The sequence below is a fragment of the Branchiostoma belcheri genome, unplaced genomic scaffold (genome assembly GCF_001625305.1).
Source record: "Branchiostoma belcheri isolate BF01 breed outbred unplaced genomic scaffold, Haploidv18h27 scaffold54, whole genome shotgun sequence".
NCBI classification, from domain to species: domain Eukaryota; kingdom Metazoa; phylum Chordata; class Leptocardii; order Amphioxiformes; family Branchiostomatidae; genus Branchiostoma; species Branchiostoma belcheri.
The window spans coordinates 1,810,572-1,834,688 of NW_017804176.1; the positions used below are offsets into that span (position 1 = coordinate 1,810,572).

A 24,117-nucleotide genomic window follows, 5' to 3' on the forward strand; every position below is an offset into this window, starting at 1 on the left:
ATGCTGTCACCATAAATACTGTAAATCTTCAATTCATAGCATTTGCAGTGGATTTATTTTCACAGAGATCCCTCCGCTGCAAAATCATGACACTGCAAATATACAGTATGTTTCCATTTATTGCTAGCCTTCAGAATTGTTTTCAACACACCATTGCATCAAGTTAAACCTGTCTGAGAAAAATTTAAGGGTCCTGTGACATTTGTCATAAACTATGTCAATGTGTTGGACAGTAAATTAAAGGCATTCTTGTGAAAGCTGTCTTGTGGGGAAAAATGTTAAAAATGTTAAAAGTTGGTTCCATTGTCATAGCCTCACTGAAAATTCTGAAAGTCACCAAAGAAAGAGGCAGATACAATGAATGCACCTTTTACAGTTGATAAACAGATGATTGATTACCTATGGAAGATGTCATGACATGTTTTGGTCTCTGGTCATTCTCAAAGTACAGTCAGATAAGGACCTCATACACAAATGACAGTGATGTATGGACATGTGCTGCCATTTGCTTTAATTGTGCCAAATTACCTGATGAATTATTTGTAGAGACCACTTGTCAGCTGAGCATGGTTGACACAGAGCAGACCATTTGGGATTTGCTCTCATGCCACCATGAAAAAGAGAAAGCTTCAGTTGTTTTTATCTTCATACCTTTGATACCTTTCCACTGGTCGTAATTTTCACGCCTGGCCTTTTTTATGAGGCAGGCAAACACAAAGGAGACCTGTCAAAGATTGCTGACTAACAAAGGGACCCACACAGCTCATGACAAGTACGTAACATGGGGGCAATTAGACTGCCACAACAATTGCCAACACCATTACTCATTCAGGAAGCAAAATGGTAAATTGCCACTTTCATTTTCAGCGCTTTAGCCTTAATTGGTCTTAACTAGTGATAGTGTAGAGTATTATTAGTATCATTAATATTTTTTGCAGTTACAAAAGGTTTCCAAGGCTTTAGTAATAAAAGGTTTGGAGCAGTAAATGTGAGAGATTCTACAAATTTACCAGTAGTTTGTTAGAGTTATTAGTTAATTTCTCTGTGTATTAATTGCCTGTTTTTATACCAAATGTTTCTTCTGTTCTTGCAATTATCCCTCTGACATGAATATGCAATAAAACATTATTTAAAGAGATTCTTCAAGAGAAGACTTCTTCAAAGGAATGACACAAGGTCGGGAGCAAATTAAGCAGGAATGTGGTTGGGTAGGGGGTCCTGATTATTCCAAACATGAATGGGGGCTTCAGGGCAAAGAAAACAGGGAAGGTCATGCTATGATGTCACATAATGCCCTATGGGGTCATGTTTCTTTCACAAATTGTTGACATCCCCCCAGGGAGCAATGCTACACATGACTTGCCTTGACCTTTGTGTTCTGTTAAGCATCAGGATGGGGATCTGCTGATAGGCTGTGATATACCAACTGCGTCATTCCCTGCCTTCCTAGTTATTTATTGGTTACTGGATTAGGGAGATGGTTAAAGGTTACTTTTATTATCCTTGCCGGAGAGGGAAAAGAATAATAAAAAACTTTTTGATCGAATCAATCAGTCAATCAAACATTGGCTTATCAACAACTAAAAATGTAGCAGATTCAACCAAACTGCTACACTGATTTATAAACTAAGGCCACACCAATTTAATTTGTTGGTTCTCGGATTCGCCTCTTCATTTTTTTCTGATTTGCAAAAAAAAAAAAAATTTTGTATCAGCTCAAAAATGCTCATATTTTGCCCCCAACAGTTGAGGAAAGTCATTTTCCTCCTAGTTGTTACAGTTTTTCCATCTACCAATGCAGTGGTTTGATTAAAAGTTCAAAATTCATTGTTTGAATACTAACCCAGCCTTTTGTGTTGACTCAATGGCTATTATCGTTGCATTTTGGGCTATGATGGGATGCCTAAACCTGTTTTTATTTTTTATTTTTTTCGCCCTGTCGCTTCATATTTTTTCTGAAAAAATCCGAGAACCAACAAATTAAATTGGTGTGGCCTAAGAGGCATAAATCTAAAGGAGTAAGCATTAGGGAATGCCAGATTTTGAATGAATGAATTTCTCCAGATTCACTTTTGAAGTTTGAGAACAACCACATTTTTGTCAAAAACTTTCTTGAAAAAAAAAAGAACAGGTCAGTTATAAGCTCTCATAGTCATGCAGGTCACATTTTCACTCAGAGGAAAGACATCAGAAAAAGAAGATGAAAATCCAAGAAGCACAGCGGGGAGACCTGGATGCTCAACCAATAAACCTCCAAGTCTTCTCCATCCTACACACCTCACACCTGTCGGAGAGGCTGAAGTGATAACGCCATCCAATTTTCTTCACCAAAGGCGCCGTGCAAGTCTTTCTGATTGAAGGCGAGCGGAAGCATATAAGCAGAAAATTGGAGACTATCCGAAGACATGCCAGGTTACCCAACCCACCAATCAACTGGATTTCACTTCAATCCATCTCTCCACTTTTGTATGCCGGGAACGTCACGACACTGCACAGAATTCTAAGTTGCAACCCAATTTCATTACCACTTGGATACAGACCGATTTTTAATGTTGTTACTTTTAAGATTGATCCCCAATGCCTGCAAATGTTTTCTTTTTTTATGACATAATTCTACCCCAATGAATTGCTTGTCATGGGCAGATAGGAAAATAATGTCAACTAATGGAAGACTTTAATAAGAAAATTGGATTGTGTTGCCAGCAATCAAAGGCTGACAGGATGAATTATCCAGGAACAGTGTGTAGTATGGGCCACTGCATGGGGAATTCAACAATGTTGAAATTGACAGCGTTTGTTAGATGCATGTGTGTTAAAATATGTGTGGGCGGCATCCATGCATACATTTATGAATGTGTGTAAATGCAACGTTATATTTTTTATTGTTATAAAAAGATGGTAAACACAATTTGTGCAAGCAATGAATTCCTCGAAAGACATCCAAAGACATTTCCAAAAATAAAAAAGATGAAATGACATCAATTATAACGAATATTATGATTTTTCATTTGTAATACATGTATATTGATATAAACTGTTATGTGACTTTTATTTGTCTTCATGTATCACTGTACAGTAACGGTAAAGCTTTAACATTCCCAAGTTTTTAGCCAAAGTTTCCTCCAAATCAAAAAACCAACGCCATGTAAAAACCATAAACACATTTAACATGTCACAATGTTTCCTCCCAACATCTGCTTGGAGAAGCCAACATGTTTTGACTACTGCTTCATCACCCCTGCCGAAAGAAATGGCACCTTCCATATTCAAGATGGCTGCCTCCAGGGAAGAAAAGAGACTGTCGATGTGGCTGTGTTTTTCTGGGTTTTTGGTAAGTTTTGAGAATTTAAAGTCAATATGTTTGTTGCAGAAATAAAGAAATATACACATAGATACGCATCATCACAACATATAGCATTGTCAACGTTTTAATTATTTGTTTTGTTTACAATTTATTGTACCACCCGTTGAACACAGCAAAGCTCTTTATTCACAACCACAATGTTTACAATTTAGTTTCAATTTTATAGGAAGTATTGGGTTATAGTATTGGTATGACATTTTTTTTAATACCAGAGCCTGATCTATCATGCTGTTGCCGTTGTCTGCTGGTTTTGGTTTTGCCATTAATGCCCTTGATCATGATAATGATCATTCTGGCATACTCATTTTCACCTGAGCAAAGGGCACAAGGTTGGTGACTTGGCAGTTTTCAAACCCGGGACCTCTTGGTTCTGAACAGAATGCTCTGCCGTTACGTCACACAACCTCACGTACACCACACGTTGCACTCCCAAATGCATTTACATTTTATAGGTGTTTCATATTATTTCACTCCAAGGGAATGTGTGTACATCATACTACATGTGTTTTCGTGTTTGTGTCGCCTATATGGCGACTCATGAATTGTGCATATTTTGCCATCTTATACATTGCCCTCAAGAAGAGAAAGCTTCATTGGCTGAAGTATGTAGGCATTTCCTGTGGGCTGAACAATGATCCATTTTCGTCCCGGTTTCTGGCCTGGGTGTCCCAAGCTTTCCTGTGAGTTTACCCCACAGTTTGGCTGTGTTGGCTGTGTTTAGATCTCCCTATATATTATAGCTAAATATTCCACAATATGACCAACTCTGATGAATACTGTGGAGTGTCAGCCACCATCCTGGACAGACATAAAATAGATATATCTACATACATGATATGGAGAAACATCATAGTTGTCACCTCCCAATTGCAAGAGGATGAACTGAACTTTCCTGAGTGCTCTAGATGTCTTGGCCAGACCTAAGAACCAATATATTGAATTGGTCTGGCCTTTGTTCATGGTAAAAGCCAAACTAATGCCTGCACATGTCCCTCCACTTACAGGTTGTGGTGTCCTGAACAAGGACACAGTAACAGGAGGTATCAATCACTGCCTTATATGGTCAGGCTAGCCTTGAACCTGACCCCACAGTTCACGTTCCCTAACTCCTGACTGTTTATGTTGGCATCACTTACACTTTAACCAGAAGCCAGGGGCTTTATTGGTAGCTTACAGATATAGGACAAAGTTGAAGCATGTTCTAACTTCTATGATTATGAATTAGGCCAAGGGAAAAAATGTTGTGTGTCCTGTTTACAGACCAACCCTAGAAAAAACTGCTGACCCTAGCCATTTTTTATGGATCCCTGCAAGGGACATGATTTTTTTTAGCTGATCGCCCTTTTCTAGCTCCATGATCTGACATCTGAGTGATGAAACATTGTACAATCAGTTTGCCAACATTGAAATTGAAAATGTAAGTATCCTCATACAAGTTTGACTTTGTTAAACTGTGTTGTATAAGTTGGATCACTAGTCGAAGAGATCACCAAAGTCTAAAATAAGAAGATAGAGAAAGAAAAAGACAATCCCTACCTACCGACCCTAATTTTTAGGACTGAAACAGGAAACACCACATTCTTTTTCCTTATTTTATTTTTGAGAGACTTATATAAAAACAATAGTCAATTTGCATTGTCTAATCTTTAAGTTTCATCTTACTTCCAAAATATTTTTTGATTTTTGGTCACGTAAGATCTAGAATCAGCTTAAAAGTTAAATGAAATATTTGGATTTTGGTCCCGTGCAAAACTCTTTCTAATTTCTAAAGCAGCCATCTGTGTGTATTATCAAGACATTCAGACAAGATTATGCAAGACACAGATATGACGTCTACAAACTGGCTAGTTCTATTTCATTTTGACGAGACACATGCAAAGCTTAAGAGGTTGTCTTCCTAACTAGCATGATATTTTAGAAGATGTTATGGATAGCATTAGGCTCCACTGTAACCCGGTAACTCAGTACACTCTCTTGTAATGTAAAGTTGCCTCCAGCAACAGATAGACTGTGAATAGTAACATATTAAGCTGTCATATCTGACGTGAGCGTAGGGAGTTTAGAAATGTTACATTGAAAGGGTGTGCCAGAGTGCAAAGCTTCCATGAAATCATCATCAAAGGGTATTATGGGTCACTGCTGAAACCATTATCTGTGTGACAGCTTTAAGAAATGATTGATAAGGGACCTGGCCTGGTGCTGCTAACCCAGTTCCCAATTACCCGCTCCTCACGTTGTGCCTAGGGGGGTTCTGAGAATTGACATTATCCAGCCTTACAGATGAGACATGGTTATCATACTGTAAATCTGAAAATGTTAACTGCTGTTTTAATCTTTGCCTTATTTGTGGGGACATCTCCAAGTCATGTCAAAGTCATGCTAATAAATGCACTATACAATGCTGCAAAATTATTTCAACTGTAAGCTTAAATTAAAACACTGCGAAATTAATAAAAGGCATCCTTTCCTCTCCTAATTAAGTCTTTTCAAAGATAAGTGGGTTTGTAGTACATAGAGATGGTCTGGCTGTGACAGCAGGGAAATTACAAGGTCTCTAAACTTGATCTTCTGGTAGCTTCCAGTTGTCAAATTAGATTAGTTTGAAAGATTGCATGCATGTGCTTTCAGAGACATTCAATCTAGGCTCTTACAGAACCTCAGAATTCAAGCATATATTCCATACATGCACACTTACATGTAGCTGTACTTCTATCACACTGGCAAAGCAAAATGCAAATTTGTTGGAAATGTATGCAACCAACTGTGGAGTAAAAGAATAGATACACAATGTATTTTTACAGAAGGGTGCCCCCTTTTGCTTACCACTTGAACTGCACTTGAACATATTAAATTTTGTAAAATGGTTTGAATTTTGATGTACTTTTCAGGATTTGTTTGGAGTGAGCATGATCATCCCACTACTGTCCAGACATGCTAAAGACATGGGAGCAACACCAACTCTCATGGGAGCCTTAGGTAAGGTTTTTATGAGTCTATTGCTAAAAAAACGCTAAAAAACTTTTCTATATCTGTCTAATTTAATTCCAATTCAATTGTAATTTCTCAACATTTCAAACAAGTTAATGTTGTCTGTCATGTCATTAATTTGATTAAATACATTAACCTGATGTGTAAAAACATGCAAAGTTTCGTAATTTAAGATTTTTAAGCAGATAAAATGAATAGAAGCTGTTTGATGATAATCAATTCTTTAAATTGTCCTCATGTTGGTATAGTTTCTGTATTTTCTCAAAAAAGGTATATTTTTACTCCACCTGCATAACCCTAATATTTTGAAATGTACTATAATATCTTTATGGCTGTATGTAAAATTTGTTAATATTGCAAGCAGTAACTTTGACATTTAAAAATAATTGAGTTGAGAAAAGGTTTGGGAAATCCCTTATAATGAAGTTATATGTCCTTTTCAACCATGTCTTGTTCCCTATATGATATTGTGCTGTAAAATGTAATTCCTTTCTAGAAATTGTAAGGGAAGAATGCCAAATGGGTACTGAGAGATACTGATTGAATTTACCCAGCACAGTAATTGCACTGACTTACTGAGATGTGTCCCTTGGCGAACGATAATGAAGTCCCAAAGTCACCTGTGCTGCAATGAGATATGTCTTTTATCTAATTTGACAGAGCGATATTTTGATCATACAGAGCTATTCCAAAGTAGTACCTATCAAGTAATTGTAATTATTACCTGCACCAGCAGTGACAGTGATACTCATAAATTTTACGAGGCATAGATCCATAACAGTAGCCTGTTTACCATTCTAGTCTAGCTTTCTTTTGTTGGCTTCCCTGTACAATAGTCTGGCACCTGTTAATAAATGATTGGCATTTGAATGGTTGCCTGTAGCATTAGGAGAGAGTTTTGTCCATAGGAAATATAGGCAAGAGTTCTGATATGAATAGATACAACTATTAGTATTACTGATAAGTAGATAGCAATTTGCACAACTGACTACAATTCAGTACCATGGACAGAGACATATTACATGTAATACTTCTACCTTTGGAAAAAACACTTGTTCTATTGTATAACATGGTTCGTTTCTCCTATTTCCAGCTTCAGTGTACGGTGGAATTCAACTCTTCTCCAGTCCACTCATAGTAAGTGATGGATTGAGCATTCAAGGTTTCTTCAAAAGTTGGATTTGTACAGCATAACACGATTTAGTCTAAAATGGAAATGAAACCTGTTGCATTCAAAAAGGTACATGTTATGAAAAAAGGTATGATTCGAATAGAAAAAAAAGGTTTGATTCGAATAGAAATTGTTCTTACTAATATTACAAAAACATTACATCCATAATTTGGGGAAGGGGGGCAAAGATGGTTTTTACAACAATGTTGTCAGACCCTGTATATTGCTGGTAAATCTAAGAATAGCTTTTTATCTTGTTCTTGTTCTTTTCGTATACTAATTGCCATTTATTTCTTAAATGTTGCAGCCGCCCAAAAAATGTGAGGCTTTGTTTTCAGTGTCTGTGTGAATGCCTGTGTTTTTAAGCCCTGTTTTAACTGTATCAGCCTTTGCAAAATGATGTAGAAGGTTAAAGAGAAGCCTGCTTCTTCCTGACCATTCCACCAATGATGTCCTCTCTTCATGATTTCCTCACCCTTCCATTAAACCCAATCAGCCGTCCCGTACCATCCGCTAACGACAGGCGAGCGCTGCACGCAGAGTGATTTCCCTCGGCCACTCGTGAGCAATCAGACAACAGTTAGCGCACGAAGGCACCTGGCCGCTCTCCAAGGGCCGCGATTAGCGGATCTCGATGAGTTCTTCAAAGATCGATGCTCGTTGCTCCCCTCTGATGACCAGATTACACTTTACACCAGATCTACACTACTGCTAACGTCAGTCTAGTCACCCATGGGGATCAGGCACTGATCATTCTTAATCTCACACTGAGATTAACTAATCTAAAAGCACACTACATTCTAGTCTCCTAATGAGCTCTTTTGATTGGTGGTACTTTTGGTCCAAAGGGAAGCTATCCTTGTATTAAGGCATAGTTAGGATATGAAAGTACATGTACATGTTGAGTTCTGGAGCAAATGATTTTAATCCTATTTTAAAGCATATACTATATAATAATAGTATGTGTATGCATGAAGTGCACATTAGCTTATCAATCTGTAATTTTCCCTGAGAAAAAAAAAACTAACTGAAATACCCTTCAATAATTACTTAGAAACATCTCTTAGTATCACTTAGTAAAGTATTTGGAGAATTATGTACATATATGTTATAGTAACTGGGACTTAATTTCATATTGGGAACTTTTCTAGATATTTCAAGGTTGGGTTGAACAAAATACTACATGTACATGTAGCATTAGCAGAAATTAAACAATGGCAAACATTTTGAGATTTACAGTAGTAATAAGATAGAGTACACATAGAAACAGATTATTAATAGAAACCACTTCTGGATTATTGACTTTCTTAATGACATGTTGTAGTTCCTGTGTACGTACGTTAGCCTTATTAGGTAATCCAAAAGCCTGGTTGGGTAAGTATGATTAATTGCTTCTAGTGCACATTACATACCCAATTACTAACCTGTATTTACGGACCCAGTTGCCTCTCGGAGTGATTAAAATAGTTGAGGCCACACCAATTGGATTTGTTGGCTCTTGATCTTAATCTGGGATTTAGAAAATAAGATAATGCTGATCTGGAAGGTTAGAATGTCAATTGATTTAAATTTGCGATGACTTACTAAGGTTTTGCAGTAGAAGGGGCAATGAGGTGGATTCACAGTATTTTAACCTTTAGCCATTTGGCTACTGAGTCTCTATTGGTTACAGGGCTAGGCAACAGGGAGGAGGTTAACTTTGTAATTAACTTAAACAACTGTAGTAACACATTGCAGGACAGTATAAGCTGTAAAAGTGTGAAGTGAACATAACTGAGGAAACATGAAGCCACCTTTAATATTTCCCAATTCACAGTAGTAGGAAAACAGACTCAAAAACAGAATTTTTACTAATTTAAAATAAAAAGAACGAGAACCATAGAAATAGATAGATTTAGCCTATTAAAAGAGTTTCATGATGATATCCTTCCAAGCTACTTTTATCAGATGTAAGCTGTCTACTTGACTTGACTATTATGAAATGAGGACTTATTCCATTTTAATCTTCCTTAGAAAGCCTTTCCTGTTGGAATTCCTGTCAGCTTAACTTAGACATCAAGGGTTTAACCTTGAGATCAAGTGAGAAGATTAAGATAAGTCTAAGGAGCTTTTCTTGATAATTCGTGGCATTAAGTACTTGAAAGGACTGACCTTTACAAGGTTAGCGCTTTTAGAAGCCCTTTTAAGGATGTGTAGCGATTTTGGGTACCTTAGTTCTTGCGTAACCAAGTTTTGGGGGCATCCAACTTTTGGAGGTAACCAAGTTTTTAGCAACCAAATTTTGTGGGCTTAGCCAGCTTTTGGAGCAACTCGAGGTTTTTGACACAATCAGGTTTGTATGCATCTATTATGTTTACCGAAGGAAAATATATTGTTTTTGCTCTGTTTCCTCTTCTTCTTCCGTTCCAAACACTAGTCTCTGACCTGGTGAATGACCAGACTGTCTGTCACCATGGTAACTAGTTTTGGTTTACTTACATCATGTTGCAATTTTATAGTAGGAGGGATTTAGACTCCTGTCACCATATATGTGAATGTATTTGAGTAAGAATTAACAGAGCAGACCATATGCGAAGGTAAACATTACGCATTTGCTTTGCAAATGTAACCTTTCTAGTTTCAATTGCATTATTACGAATTCCAAAAAATAGAATAGTATAAATAATAATAAATGAATTTGCAGTGACTGTTTGACTGTTGTATTGACCCCCTGCCCACAGTAGTTAACAGATACCCGATGGTGTTGGATATGTCAAGGACATGCTTTGTTATCAGGCTCATCGCCTATTGATTCTCAAGACCCCGTGAAAAATTTGCCGTTGATCCATAGCTGTGGGCGTTATCTCTACACTATATAGATGTCAAACTAGATTGACGTATTTCGTGGCCACTGGCCTTGAAGATAGGAGCAGCGGGAGATCAACTGGATTTCAGGTAATTGAATTTAGGACGTCATTTGCATAGTTCTGGTGGGCTGTACCATCATATTCAGCAAGGTGGGTGGAAATGCTTCAAAATTCTTGAAATATTTTGTTGGCTGTAACAAAAAAAAAAGCATACCGGTACTACCTAGACATTGAACGTCCATATTACATACTTATAATATAATGTTAAATTACACTGTTAGTGTATTTCTGATAAAATCATTATACAACATGTACCTCAAACCTTGATTTGCCTTGGAAGAATTGTGCCTATCTCACAAAAGTCGGTATTTGAAGACTTGCATTGGATTGGATAGTACAAACAGGATTCTGAACCCATCTACTTGCCTGCACTCTACTCATCTTACTTCTTAGCCATGATAATATTTCCTGCTTTGAATATTCTCTCACGTTCTCTCAACTCTGCACCAATAATAGCTTTCCTGCTGTTGACTTCTGGACTTCTCACTGATATTTCTAAGAGATGAACTCAACGACCCTGACATGTACACTCCTGGGTTTGCTTAGTTTCTTCATCTCTTTGCCAGCGTTTTGCGTCACAAGGTGCCAAGTCTACCGTCTTTATCCCCACATAATGGCTTTCTGCTCGGTGCATGGATAAGTTGCTGACCATTTCCATTCTGTGAATAGAGTGCTTCTGGCACTTTAAGGTCGTTGGAGATCTGAGAGAAAGAAGTGGCCGTAATGATGCTGATGTGCTGTCGTTTCTCGTCAAAGAGCAAAAGAGCATGGACTCTAGATGAACAGAACAAAAAGCAGGTCAGCTACATTAGGGCAGCATACTAGCTGTCACTCAACAGGGAAGGGGTCAGGTAACTCCACCACACTTTTGACCAATCACTGATGTTTGCCTGTTTGTTCAACATAACTGGTTAACTGACTTTTGTCTAGTTTTGTACAGACAAGCTGTGGACTGTGTGGTTTGATCCACTCACACCTGGATGAACCCCTAGACAAATTTAGAGTTGTACGCTTACGGTTTATACAAACATAGCTTGGAAGTTCAAAACTTGACTGACCAATGAAATTATCATCATTAAGCCCAAGGGCATACCATTTTCTAGCAGGGGGCAATTCGTAGCAATGTTCCATAAGAGCTCTGCAGATGTAACACGTTGACAATACTGTTTGGGCAAGTAATAAATTTTGTAACCTCTGGGATGGTGGAAGGTAGTAGGCCGGGAATAAACATGTACATTACAGCGTAGCCAATCTGTCTGGTTTCTGTGGATAGTGGAGACATAACTGCCCTCTGCCAGACGTATTAGTGTTAAGAGTCTTGGTGTGTGAATGTGCTCAGAATAAGCATCCCACCACACAATATTCCTTTGCTCTCCATGCGCTCTGCAAAGTCACCCACTTCTGTTTTGAGATATGAACACATTACTGTATCTTTCTGTGATTCTTGAAAGAATGAATTTCATACAAATTTAACAAAAAAACTAGGAAGGTAACATTTGCAAAGCCAATGCATTGATGTTTACCTTCGAATATCGTCTGCTCTGTTAATTCTTACTCAAACACATTCATATATATGGTCAGACAGGAGTCTAAATCCCTCCTACTATGAAATTGCAACATGATGTAACCCAACACCAGTTACCATGGTAACAGACAGTCTGGTCCAGGTCATTTAGGTCATTGTTTGGGGAAGAAGAAGAGGAGGAAACTGCAAAAAACAAAATGTGTTTTCCTTCGGTAAACATAATCAGAGAAAATATATTGGGGGTTTGCTGCAGTATACATTATCTACAATGTATCAGTTTGTAAGGTCTGCTTGAGTGGAATATTACATAAAAATGACGCCCCCTCCTCTCCCCTCTAATTATATTACTTCTACCGACCCAAGCAGAAAAAAAATTGCTCAGTCGTAAAACATTTCTCAATGATAGCTGTAATCATAACCATGGTCCATCAACAGATGAATCCCACATGTGAAACATCAGCCAACTGTAGAGTCTTCATGTCATGATAAATCTTTTGATTGCTGGTTTCTCAGACTCAAAACAACTTTTATGGTTCAATTTATGTGGTATTTTACTGTCCCTGTCTAGACATCACTCTTATAAGGAAAAAGTATGATCTGATACTGAATGTATGCAGTTAATTGTTATGATTTATTTACTTGTGTACATGTATATGTGGACCATGTAATACATAGAAAGCTGCTAGAGGGCTCAAAATCTCATCTTCAACAAGTAAAATCCTATCTTATATACCAAATTAAAAATCCATCCATAGCTTCTTGAGTTATGCCTAAGCTGGAAACAAAGCACACAAAAAATCAAATGCAACCTAAAACATAACCTTGACAAAAGAAAAGTGCACTACAAGGATTTTCAATTTATTTTGACCTATACTATACCTTGTAGTAAGAAATATATGCTTTGTAGTTGTTGATTTGTATAATGCATATTACTGAAATGTGAAATTATGAAAAAAATGTCAGTAATTGTTCTGTTTTATAGCTGTCTTTGATATAAAATCATTCAATTTAAAACAGTAAAGAAATCTCAAAATCACCTTTCAGCTAAATTCCATATCCTTGATTGAGACAAATTTTGACATTCTGTCATTTCCAATTTGCTGCTCATCTACTTTGATAGTGATGTGTTAGAATGTGTACACTGTTTGAATCTTTGATCACCCCATAAGTCATTAATTAGTAGTAACAACCGAGTCATCAGCCAGCCATGTGATCAGTGCGTCACTTAGGTTCATCATAAACCCGCATGTTACACGTCAGAATATATCAATTTGAGTTACTGTCAGCTGTTATATAAACCATTCTACTGGGACCCTAAGACTGTCACATTAAAAAAAAACCTTGACTTAAAGATATCTATATTATTAACATGTAAATGCAGTACACACACAGATAAAATCCTCTTCCAACAGATAGACATGTATTTGATTTGATTTTATTGAAATTGTAACAATACACTAGATGTGGGACAAAGGCAGCTGTTGCTGGTGTTGTGTTTAACTCATAGAAAGAAATACAGGATGGACAATACTCATTTTCAATTGAGTTTAAGTGAGGAAAGTTTTGTAAAGTGCCTTTCCCTAGGGCACAAGATTGGTGGCATGTCAGGACTCAAACCCGGGATCTGTTAGTTCTGAGTCGACCACCGTAGCACCACACTACCCCACCATGTAGACATGGCTTGTAGAAGTTAAAACTATAGAAAAAGAAATTGTAAAACTAAAAAAAATGTTTTTGTTACTTATGAACTTTGAAGCAATACTTTGCCCCTCTTTGTAATCTCCAGCATGTACTAATTGAACTCTTATTGCAGTGAAAATTGCGAGTGAACAGTTCTACACCCACCCACACACACACAGAAACTATCAAACTCGAGTGGACTTACGAACAAGCGAAATGAAGTTACAAGAAAAATTACTTCCGCCACAGGCAGCAATTTCCTCTGAAGGGAAGTTCATTTATTGAAATACGATGTGCAGAAACCAGCGGAAGTGTACTGAAGTGTCCGGTGGAGGGGGGAAGACTCCGACTAATTGGAACCAATTTTTTTTTACAGTACGCACCTGCACATACACCAATTAAGGATTTATGATAGAAAAGTTCAGCATGGTTCAGCAACCCTGAATTTTAGAATTTTTCTTCTTTGGTGGCGTGGACTCTGGTGTATTTTTCACTTTGAAAATGGAAAAAATGTACTGATGCCTTGAGAGAAAGTGTTGTTAATTTCTGTATTTTGCATTTTTAATTTTTTGTTTTCATCTCCCTTGGATTTTAAAATTTTTCTTGGACTTAAGTGTATTTTCGACTTTGAAAATGGAAGAAAATGTACTGGTGCCTTGAGAGAAAGTCTAGTTAATGTCTGTATTTTGTATTTTTTTAACACGAAATTCCTATAACCAAGGCTTTGAAAAGACAGGTGTTCTTTTGTAAGGCGATGCATAAGAATCAGAATTTTTTATTTGAAGAACTCAGCACTTCAAAATGAAATACAATGTAGTATGCCTTTCAAACTGTGGAGTACATGAAAATGAATAGCGAATTCAGAATTTAGTTGACAGTTCTCATTAGTATGCCTCAGCCATATGTGCTGCCATTTGTCTTGTATTGTGAGTGCTGTCACTTAGAATGAGTTTGCTGGATCTATTTTTGTTTCTAATCAGAATTCCATTTGTACAGCACAAGTAGTTGACTTGTAGTAGTTACCGGGAAGTAGTAGTGATTGCTTTATTTAAGAAAAAAAATTATAATGGAACAAGTCAGCCTTTCAGCAAAAACTGATGTGCACTGACATTTATGAAATGAGCATTTTTTAACTTTTTAATGTTGTATCTATTAAAATTTTTTTTATCATAATCATATAACCAGCCACTACTGCCACTATACCAAATATAGATACAGAATGCAGAGAAGGACTTTGTGTGAATAATGTTTTCCATGTGTACCTACATATGCACACATTCCATAACCCTTACGATAATTGTTTAATGCTATTCTTGGTAGCAGCACCACCTGTTGCTACTTAGTAAAAGACTAAGTATAGCGTTGTTCAAAGAGTTGATTGGTGGTTATGTAAGTACATGTATTTCCTGGCCTGTTTATGTTTATATACCACAGAGTTAGACTATTATGTCAATTTTCAATATGGAACATGTCATTTTTGCTTAAAATTTGAAAAAAATTGCTCCAAACACAACCTGGAAATGAAGTTCAAAATGCATTAACCAGGACACCATTTCTTCTAGTTAAAGTACATGCTTGTACCTGCATACTTAAGTATGCCATGGTATATGTCATGTTTCTGACATTTTATATTGGTGTAGGATGAAAATGCTTATATATCTGAGACCTGTTGCACACATATTTTTTAGACATTTCCTTGTCCTTGAGACAGATCTAAAAGGTCTTCATGTCCGTAACAGGATTAGTCTGAGTAGCTGGGAGGAAGTAGTGACCTTTAGAAAATGTCAACCATGTTTAAGGTGAGAGTATCTCCAGACAAAAACTCTCAATAGTACTGGACATAAATATTATATCATCTAGCTTGGAGAAATTTCTGTGATATGATGATGGGATTTTAAAAAGAATTACGTGGACAATTCAGGAACTTGTTGCCATCTTTATTATTTTTTTTAAATTTCTAGTGCCAAACAACTGATGGTTTTTCAGTACTACGGACAAGGAAAATATTCAACTAGTTAGGCAACATTTCCTATACCCTATTTTATTTGTATTCATCATTTCCTAGATTTCAAAAATAAAGAATCAAAACAAGATTGTGAAGGATAGGGCCTCAAGAAATGCACACAACATATATTTAGTATTTGGTAAAAAATTGTGTTGGATAATGTCATTTGGACTAACATACCCCAGAAATATAGAAGAAGTGTTGTGGCAGTATGGCACAATGTTACCTAACTGTACAATCAGTGAGCCAGCTTTCTTAACTTGCCTAACTCATAGTCATAGTAAGTGTCCTAACATTGATGTGTGTTTTACCCAGGGTAGCTGGGGTGATGTGTGGGGAAAACGACCCATGTTGTTGCTGTGCCTCCTACTGACAACCATCAGCTACACCCTGCTGGGGCTGGCACCCACCCTCGCACTGGCCATACCAGTCAGGATCCTTGCAGGTACAGTGTCATACACGTGCAGTTCCTTCAATCACTGCTAGGTGGCAGTATGCTACTGTCTGCTCAATGCTCCCCCAATTGGATACTGATACGTCTTTGTGAAATGTGTTCAGTACAACCAAGGACATTATACACAGATGGGTATGTGATACACTGTGTATGATGTCCTTGGTACAACTTTGTTTTTATCAAGACTCTGTCTTTTTGTTTTCTTCTAGGTATCTTCAAACACAGCCAGACGTTATCCAAGGCATACTTGGCAGACATCGTCCCCAAAGCGGAACATTCAGAAGTGTTTGGAAGATTCAGTGCCTTCTCCAGTATGGGGTTTATAGTAGGGCCTGTGGTTGGGGGACATCTGATGGTGACAGAGGGAGGATTTCTGCTGGTCTGTCTGGTGGGTTCGGCTGTGTTCTTCATCAATCTGTGTAAGTTTCCACATTTCTTGTTCCTGAAAAAATATGTGATAATGACAGTATGGGAAGGTGTAGACAAAAACATTGATAAATTGATGAATAACTCAATAGATATTTAAATGTATTTCTGCAAACTTCAAGTTGTTGGATAAATCATTTATCTATCATGTTTTTTGCTTGATAGATGAAAGATAATAGAAAAATAATAAACAAAGATTTTGTCTCTTATTGTCCAGGTATTGTGTGGTATGTTCTTCCGCACGTCAACCCAGAAAAGAAAAATGACAACCACAGAAAGAATCCAGCTGCAAGCTTTGACGTTCTAGCTTTCTTCTCTTCCCTGAAGAAAGCCCTGTTCTCTGACATGTGGGATCTGTTCCTGGTCAAATTCCTCCTGACATTCTCTGTTCTTCTCTATCGCACCAACTTGGGGCTCGTTCTCGAACAACGCTTCGATATCACGCCAAAAGAGGTTGGCTACCTCATATCCTACAGCGGGATTGTCGGCACCGTGAGCGGCTTCGGCGCCGGAAAGGTCGCGGAATTTTACCGCAATGACACAACGGTGATGATCCATTTCACCGTTCTGTTGGTGGCGGCCATCCTGGGGATGACTTTTACGCCGTACATCTGGCTCTACATCGTCTGCCAAACCGCCATGTCGTTCTGTAACGCTAACCTGAGGGTCGCGTCGACAAACATCACGATAGAGCGAGGGCGGAACAAAGAGACGGGGGTGCTGATGGGACTGAACCAATCGGTGATCTCGATGGGGAGGATCGGGGCCCCGTTGTTGGGTGGACTAGTCCAGGAGGTACACCTGACAGGAGCAGGGGTGGTGGGGGCAGGGTTCGCTCTGCTGGCTGGTGGGATCATGGTGGTTATTCCACCTGAAGGGTCTGATAGCCAGACAGTAGGGAAAGAGAAGAAAGAGCTGTAGTTTACAGAATGGCCATGGTTTAACTGGATCACATTTTTTGTGCAGAATTCTATGACTTCTTTGCTTACAGTTATCAATACATGTTGTGTAGGAAGTATAGATTTTTTAATAGCTTTTTTGTGTAACTATAATGTTGTTATCATAATGGTACTGTGTTTTTATGGTATAAAAAGCATTTTACTGGTGCTACATTGCAATTGACTTGGAATTTAAGGTTAAAAATTTGCTTCCGCTGGCTAGATCCACTATGTTTCAACATAGAAGGAAAATGATTTTGCAATGACTGATGTGTGGCTGTGCAATAAGAATACCCAATCAGAGTTCCAAAAGGCTAATGACATAAGGAAAAGGGAAAGATGATTGGTCAACAATTGGTCAGTACATATCAGGGGATTTCCTCAATTGGGAATGTTCAGAATGTATTTCAGAGAACACTATATGCAAAGAAAAAAGTTTTGTATATTCTTGCTAAGTAGAATCACAAAATGTGGACCAAACTGCAATTTGCTGCTTTTTTAAGACATTGTTACATAGAATTTTGACATGAAAGAAATCTTTATTGTAATTTTGCTTAAAATTACACTCTTTTAAATTCATATTTTGATGACTATCATAAAAGAAAAGCTGTGAATGAAGAATAGATGTGAACAGAAATTTATACTGTTAAAAATACTGTTTTATTTCTCACGTTTTGATATTGTCCTGCTATTTTGCTTTCTTTTAAAAGAGGGTGTATGTGCAATAGATAAATGTGCTTCAGAAAATAGGTTAATAAGGAGAGGCTATGGTGTCACTATGGTGATGGAATGTTACAGATGTATAAGAGAGAGAGAGAGAGAGAGTACAAATAAACTTATGCTTTGAATACTACATAGGTGTGAAATCTTCAATTTCATTATCTGTTTTTGTGATACAGGAACGTTGTCTTAAATTCTGACAAAATCGTTTGTTGTCCGAACTTAAGGTGATAGAGTTATCAGGGTACCGGTATTTGATTAAGATAGATTAAACTGCCTCTGTGACACTTGTGTATAAAACATTACATCTTTATTGTTAATCTGTCAAGAAGTCGATTGCCAATCAAGTAGATACATGGCAAAAGTCTATATGAATAAGACAGAATCCTTTCATAAGTTCAAATCACTTGGTCACCAAAACGCAAGTGATTTGACAGTGAAGTCTTGTTCGATTTAGACCAGTTTTGTTCTTTTGCCATAAAATGACAATGAGTAACTTGCCTTTCTTCAAATGTTGTGAACTTTCGTCGTAAACTTTACAATAGCTGCTCGCGTCTTCATTCGTCCGAATCTTAAAGCTTGTGGTCGAAGAGTCCGACTCATATAGCAAGCCTGACTCATTAGTACGGTCGTTTCAACAAGAGTGTAAAACAAACACAACTCAAGCTCGACTAAGCTTCTTTTCACACACACTTACTCAAGAGCCCCGATCCAATTTGTACAGGAAGGCGTTTGAATACCGTGACGTCAGGAGTTTTTTTTTCTTCTTAATCCGTGGTTGGGTCTACCCGGTACCCACGACATGCTCAAAAGTCGAGGTCGGCGACGACAACTGGAAACGCCGTGCAAGTGGCGGCCATGGTGGCAGAGTCACCCGACTAGATTCGCGATTCAGAGAGCTGCGCTGCGATTTCCTCCGGCAACAACCATGAGTACCATGAGACTGACGCGACCTAAGAGAGAGGACGGATCTACAGGGTCCCGGAGCATGCCTGCCTCGCCGAGGCTTCACTACAAGACGTACCCTGATCTCGGGAGTCTGAACGACCTGAACCAGCCGTGCTCGCCGGCCAACAGCGTCGGCAGTATACCTGAGCTGCCGCCGCTGCCTAAAAAGCCATTCCCGCCGATGGCCTCATCGTACGCCCCGTCGAAGCGAGCCGACAGGAAGAAGTTACCGTACGTAGCCGGATCCTACCCGGTGATCAACATCGAAGACTTTGCCGTCGGGAGCCTACCAAAGACTGTCAAGACGAAGAAGGCTCCTACAGGCGTCGTTAAACAAACCAAGACAGCAACATCAAGGACAGAATTCGGACACTCTCTTGTGATCGACTTAAACGCGGCCATGAACGGCTGCAGGGACCCGCGATCGGAAAGGCGCTCGTCGTACGAAGATCGCACGACAACGGGACGATCATCTTCAAGACTAACTTCTCCCAGCATGGCTCACAGTCTCTCCTGGTCGGGAAGTGACTTAAAGAACAAACTGAGACAGTCCAAGTTCAAGACATCTCTCCTACAGAGTCCCAATGTTTCGGGAGAAACTTTTGGATCGTTGAGTCAGACCAGTTCCCCCACAATCAGCACCATCTCTCTAGTGGACAGGTGTACCAACAAGAGAAACAATAGCGATCCTGAACAGGGGACCACTACAGAAGAGAGCCAGGCGCACAGGAACAAGAACAGGGAGCCAGACGGGCCTCCTCAACAAATAGAGTCCTCGTCTCAACCTGAAGATGTAGTGGAGGAACTCGAAGAAAAACAGAACATCGAGAAATGCCTGAAGTGGTTGAAAGACGTTGCAATCGCGAAGGAGCACACGTCGTCAAAAGAAATGACACCCCCTCCCCATCTTCTTGGGTGAGAGGACCTTTAATACATGCCAAGCTGCATGTGCACCAGATGTATGGACTTTGGATTTGCGTGAAGATTTTTTCAAGTCTGGAAAACGTGCTGTCGTCGCTCTCAAAGTCGTTTTTAAGTATCCAAAGTTCGAGTGAACGTTTGCTCAAACGTCACCCAATGACGCATTGATCTGTGTGCACGGCAAATACAAACTAATATCCGTCCGTGTAAAAATGGAAAGGACCGGTGAGTTTATAGATTAAGAAACAATGAATATGTCATCGGGTAGGATTTTTAGCGTGCCGATACTACAAAAAGGACTGAAGTGGATTGTGCATGAGTAAGCTTAGAGTCCACAGGATGTAGCTCACCACGCACGTATTCGCCCACTTCCTCTGAACGGTGCAACCAAAGGAGAGAAAGAATGACAAGGTCCTCTTGAAGAGATACTCGTGGACTCATGTACAAAAGGAACACTTGCGAAGTAGGCATAGTCAGAATGGCAGGGATTGAAACCAGTGGTAAAGCTTGGGAATCAAGCATGGGTAAACCGTCAACAACTCTTGTTCCTGCATCCAAAAGTTACTTAGGGAGTATAACTATAAGCACAGGATTAATACTAGAAGTTTTTACGATGCGAAATAACATAACATCAGATTTTCTTCTCCCTTTATTTATAGATCTATTTTTACACGCATTTTAGATATGTAATTAAGTTAAAATAATTAAACACATTTATTGGTGATTAAGTAACAAGCTGTAAAATGTACTCGTTCAAAACGTTATTTCTATGTCATTTTTTATTCACCTGAATATTCACCTGAATCCAGGCCATTAGGTACCCTTACTGGGTAATGAGGCCGTCTTCGTGGTGTAGACAGTTTGAATTGAATTTGTGATGTTGAATTGTATAGTTTGTATGGATTCTTTCTCAGAATTGAGCTTTAAATAAATGGAAAGTGAAAACATGAGTATGCCCATGATACACTTCTACAGAGAAAGTTTATCCACTTCTGACTAGACAGGCTTTTGTTTCCAATGGCTTTTTGTAAAAGTCTTGACGTAAATCGTTCTACTTGTTGAGCAGATTGTTGGTTCGGTTCCTCTCTTCCTGACGTCACAAGTCCCCTTGTTTGACAATCAACCTTCTCCTCTTTGTACGTTTATAAAAAAAACACAAGGGTATATACTTAAAGATTTATATGTATCGAGGATTGCCAAATAGGTGAAAATGAGGGAAAACGCTCTTTGGCACAGAAGACACCAACATTCAGTTTTCAAACCTCGATAACGAGTTATGTAATTGATATCACTGGGATTATAACACTCATCGGGAACGTTAACGCTATAGTGATCCACATCGAGAGACTATGAACAGGGTTGATTCATTTTGTCAAGCGTTTTTACAGTTAAGCTATTTCTTATTATTTACGATTAATCTTCATGAAGTCATTCTTGTATGAACGTTGTGTGATGCTATTTGTATAAATCGAGTTGGCCTGGGTGTGTATGAATAGCTGTAACTACCTTCGTCAAGAAGGCTATATTTTCAGGGTTGTATCTGTGTGTGTAAACAGCATAGCTTTGAGGTAAGCTGTGAATGTATCTTTCTGATACTTAGCTGTTGGTAGATGTTGGCAAAATGATTATGGGCCTCCTAGCGGCTCTCTTTGGTAGTACAAAACTTTCGTTTTTATTCTCTTTTTTTTTAAATTTCAAAATGATGATCTTTGTGATCACTTCACACACATGCTGTTCCTTTGTGTTCAATCCATTTAGCAACTGTCACTCAAGCGAGGTCAGCTTGGTAGAGCCCACAGTTTGTAACAAAGAATCCTGATCCTTTCGCACCACTCCAAAACTAGCTGAACACACAGGACGATCGTGTTACTTGTCCGAGAAAAGGTTTAAAACAAACAGAATGGTCCCACTCAACCCTGGTGCTTTGGAATCTCAGGTAATCCTGAAATAGAAAAGGAAAAAGTCTAAGAGCAGTGCAAATATTTTGTTGGCCCAGAAAAATCTCTGAATAAATTTGCCACAAAGCTCTGAAAGTCATTTTGCTGAAAGAGAACGTTATTCAACCTTGAAGCTGGACCTGCTTGTTGATTTTCGTCGTACAACTTAGCAACTACGTGTTCTACTGTATCACTGCCAAAATGCTTTCTCTATGCGTACTAGTGACGAAATCCCCCAATCTTCGTACATGGGATGATTGTATTAGGAGGACAAGTGTCCACAAAAGAAGAGTATTCCCCTTTGTTCACAGGTTGACTGTTGTGATCATCCCTTGTTGTGGAGTTGTTCTCTCTATTAAAGGCTTATACAACTCGGGTGTAAAGATCGTCTGATAAACTCGTGTTTGTTTGCTCTGTAAGGATAACGCGTAGAAGAACAAAGATTCGACACTTGTTGAGTTAGCGAAAAGCGTGGCTTTACAACATCAATCGCTAGTCGTCGCTTCTATGGACGGATACTCCATCAAAGGAGTTTTCAAAAATTTTAAAAATTCAAAATCGTTATTTTCTTATCATTACATGGAACATAGACAAAGGATGATGATACACTACCAGGGCATATGAAAGAAGGTTTTCACCGTGAGCTTTTTGCCGTGGTGAGCCTTTTACTTGCCGTGGTTATCTAATGGAAATATAAAAATGATTTGCATTCATGATTTACATATATGGTTACGTTTTTAATTTAAAAGAAATTATTTTAAACACTGAAAAAGTTGAATACATTTAGATTAATATTGTTAGATTAAAATGAAGAAATAAAATCTAAAAGAATACTATACTTAAAACGCCTTATACATACTTTCAGCGGTTATACCTTCCGTTGTTTCTTCAGCAAGGTTCAAGACTAGGATGCCGCTGCAGGCTTCTTCATAGACGTCTGTGTCCATCTCAAGCACCTCTTGTCTTACCGCCAAGCCAGTATTGACGTGTTTACCAGCGAATACAATGTTTCAGGTGTTTACCCCAAATGTATTTTGTTATTTTGTCCATAGTAATTGTCTGGATATTGCACTATATGAATGTGTATGTATATAAAATTTGGGTCACCTCACTGGTCATATATAGACAGACTAATCAAATCTACGCGAGGATTTGAAGACCGGCACCATTGGATGATATGAATGTTGCAAGTGTTTCTTGCATGTGTCAGATGTATGTATGAAAACTTCAGCAACCCACATTGCGGTCAGTGACATGTTTTATATTTAACTGATCAAGTAGAAATATTTACGATTCCTTGATTCAAAGTCATGTTACCTTATTTTTGGGGCAGAAAATCTCCGAGTTAAGCTTTCCAATAATACCAAATGCAAAATAAACATAGGCTGTGCATGTATACGTAGTGTCACAAGTAAAGCTTTAATGGGAAAAGGACTTTCAAGAAATTATAGTTGCAACACCAGACTACACGTGCTTTACAAATTCCCCATGAAATGAAATTTCATAGATTGCAGTGATACAGCGATACAGTTCTCATGTATCTAAACATGGCGACCTTCTCAGAGTATGGGGCATGATATTAGATACTGCAACAGCTCGTTTGCCATCAGAGGCGCCGATACGTTTTCTGCTGTTTAACCAAATTTCAGTAGGTATTGCAATCTCCTATTATCCATTAAATGCTAACACATGTAATAGGTCCTAACTTTGCCATACACAATGCTTGATAAACATGTGCCTTAGCGAAAAGGTTATTGATTGACTAGAAAATTGTAATGGTGCCATTACGAAGGAATCCATGCAGTGTGCTTACGTCTTGCTTTGTAATTAGAAGCTATTAGAGAAGCCCGTGTCAATAGGTTTGAACTCTAAATACTTCTCGGAGGTTTGAAATCTCACATTTCTTATTCCGTGTTGAATACGATCTTCCATGGCCATCCCGGTACCGGTTCGTTGTTTACCTTAGGATGATGTGCGTCGATCATGGTACCTTAAAGTAGGATTAAACAAACAAAAATTCCTCACCAGTAAATGCTTTTCTCTCGCTGTAGTTCTTCTAGTTTTTTTAAAACCTAAAACTTGCATTCAAATCTAGTGAAACGTTGCAGCATTTTCCCACCACAAGATTTCCAGT

The 24,117-nt window shown here is 38.3% G+C and overlaps 2 protein-coding genes across 2 annotated transcripts; both read left to right on the plus strand.

The window, feature by feature from the left end:
• The first annotated feature begins 3,253 nt into the window (after positions 1–3,253).
• On the plus strand, positions 3,254–17,974 carry LOC109481136 (major facilitator superfamily domain-containing protein 9-like). Its single transcript, XM_019783630.1, has 6 exons — positions 3,254–3,331; positions 6,253–6,340; positions 7,446–7,489; positions 15,955–16,084; positions 16,303–16,512; positions 16,737–17,974. The coding sequence occupies exons 1-6, from the start codon at positions 3,272–3,274 to the stop codon at positions 17,438–17,440; spliced, it is 1,236 nt and encodes a 411-aa protein (XP_019639189.1). The 5' UTR covers positions 3,254–3,271; the 3' UTR covers positions 17,441–17,974.
• A 991-nt stretch (positions 17,975–18,965) lies between these two features.
• Positions 18,966–20,615, plus strand: LOC109481142. The gene has a single exon (XM_019783641.1). The coding sequence runs from the start codon at positions 18,980–18,982 to the stop codon at positions 20,042–20,044; it is 1,065 nt and encodes a 354-aa protein (XP_019639200.1). The 5' UTR covers positions 18,966–18,979; the 3' UTR covers positions 20,045–20,615.
• The last annotated feature ends 3,502 nt before the right edge of the window (positions 20,616–24,117 follow it).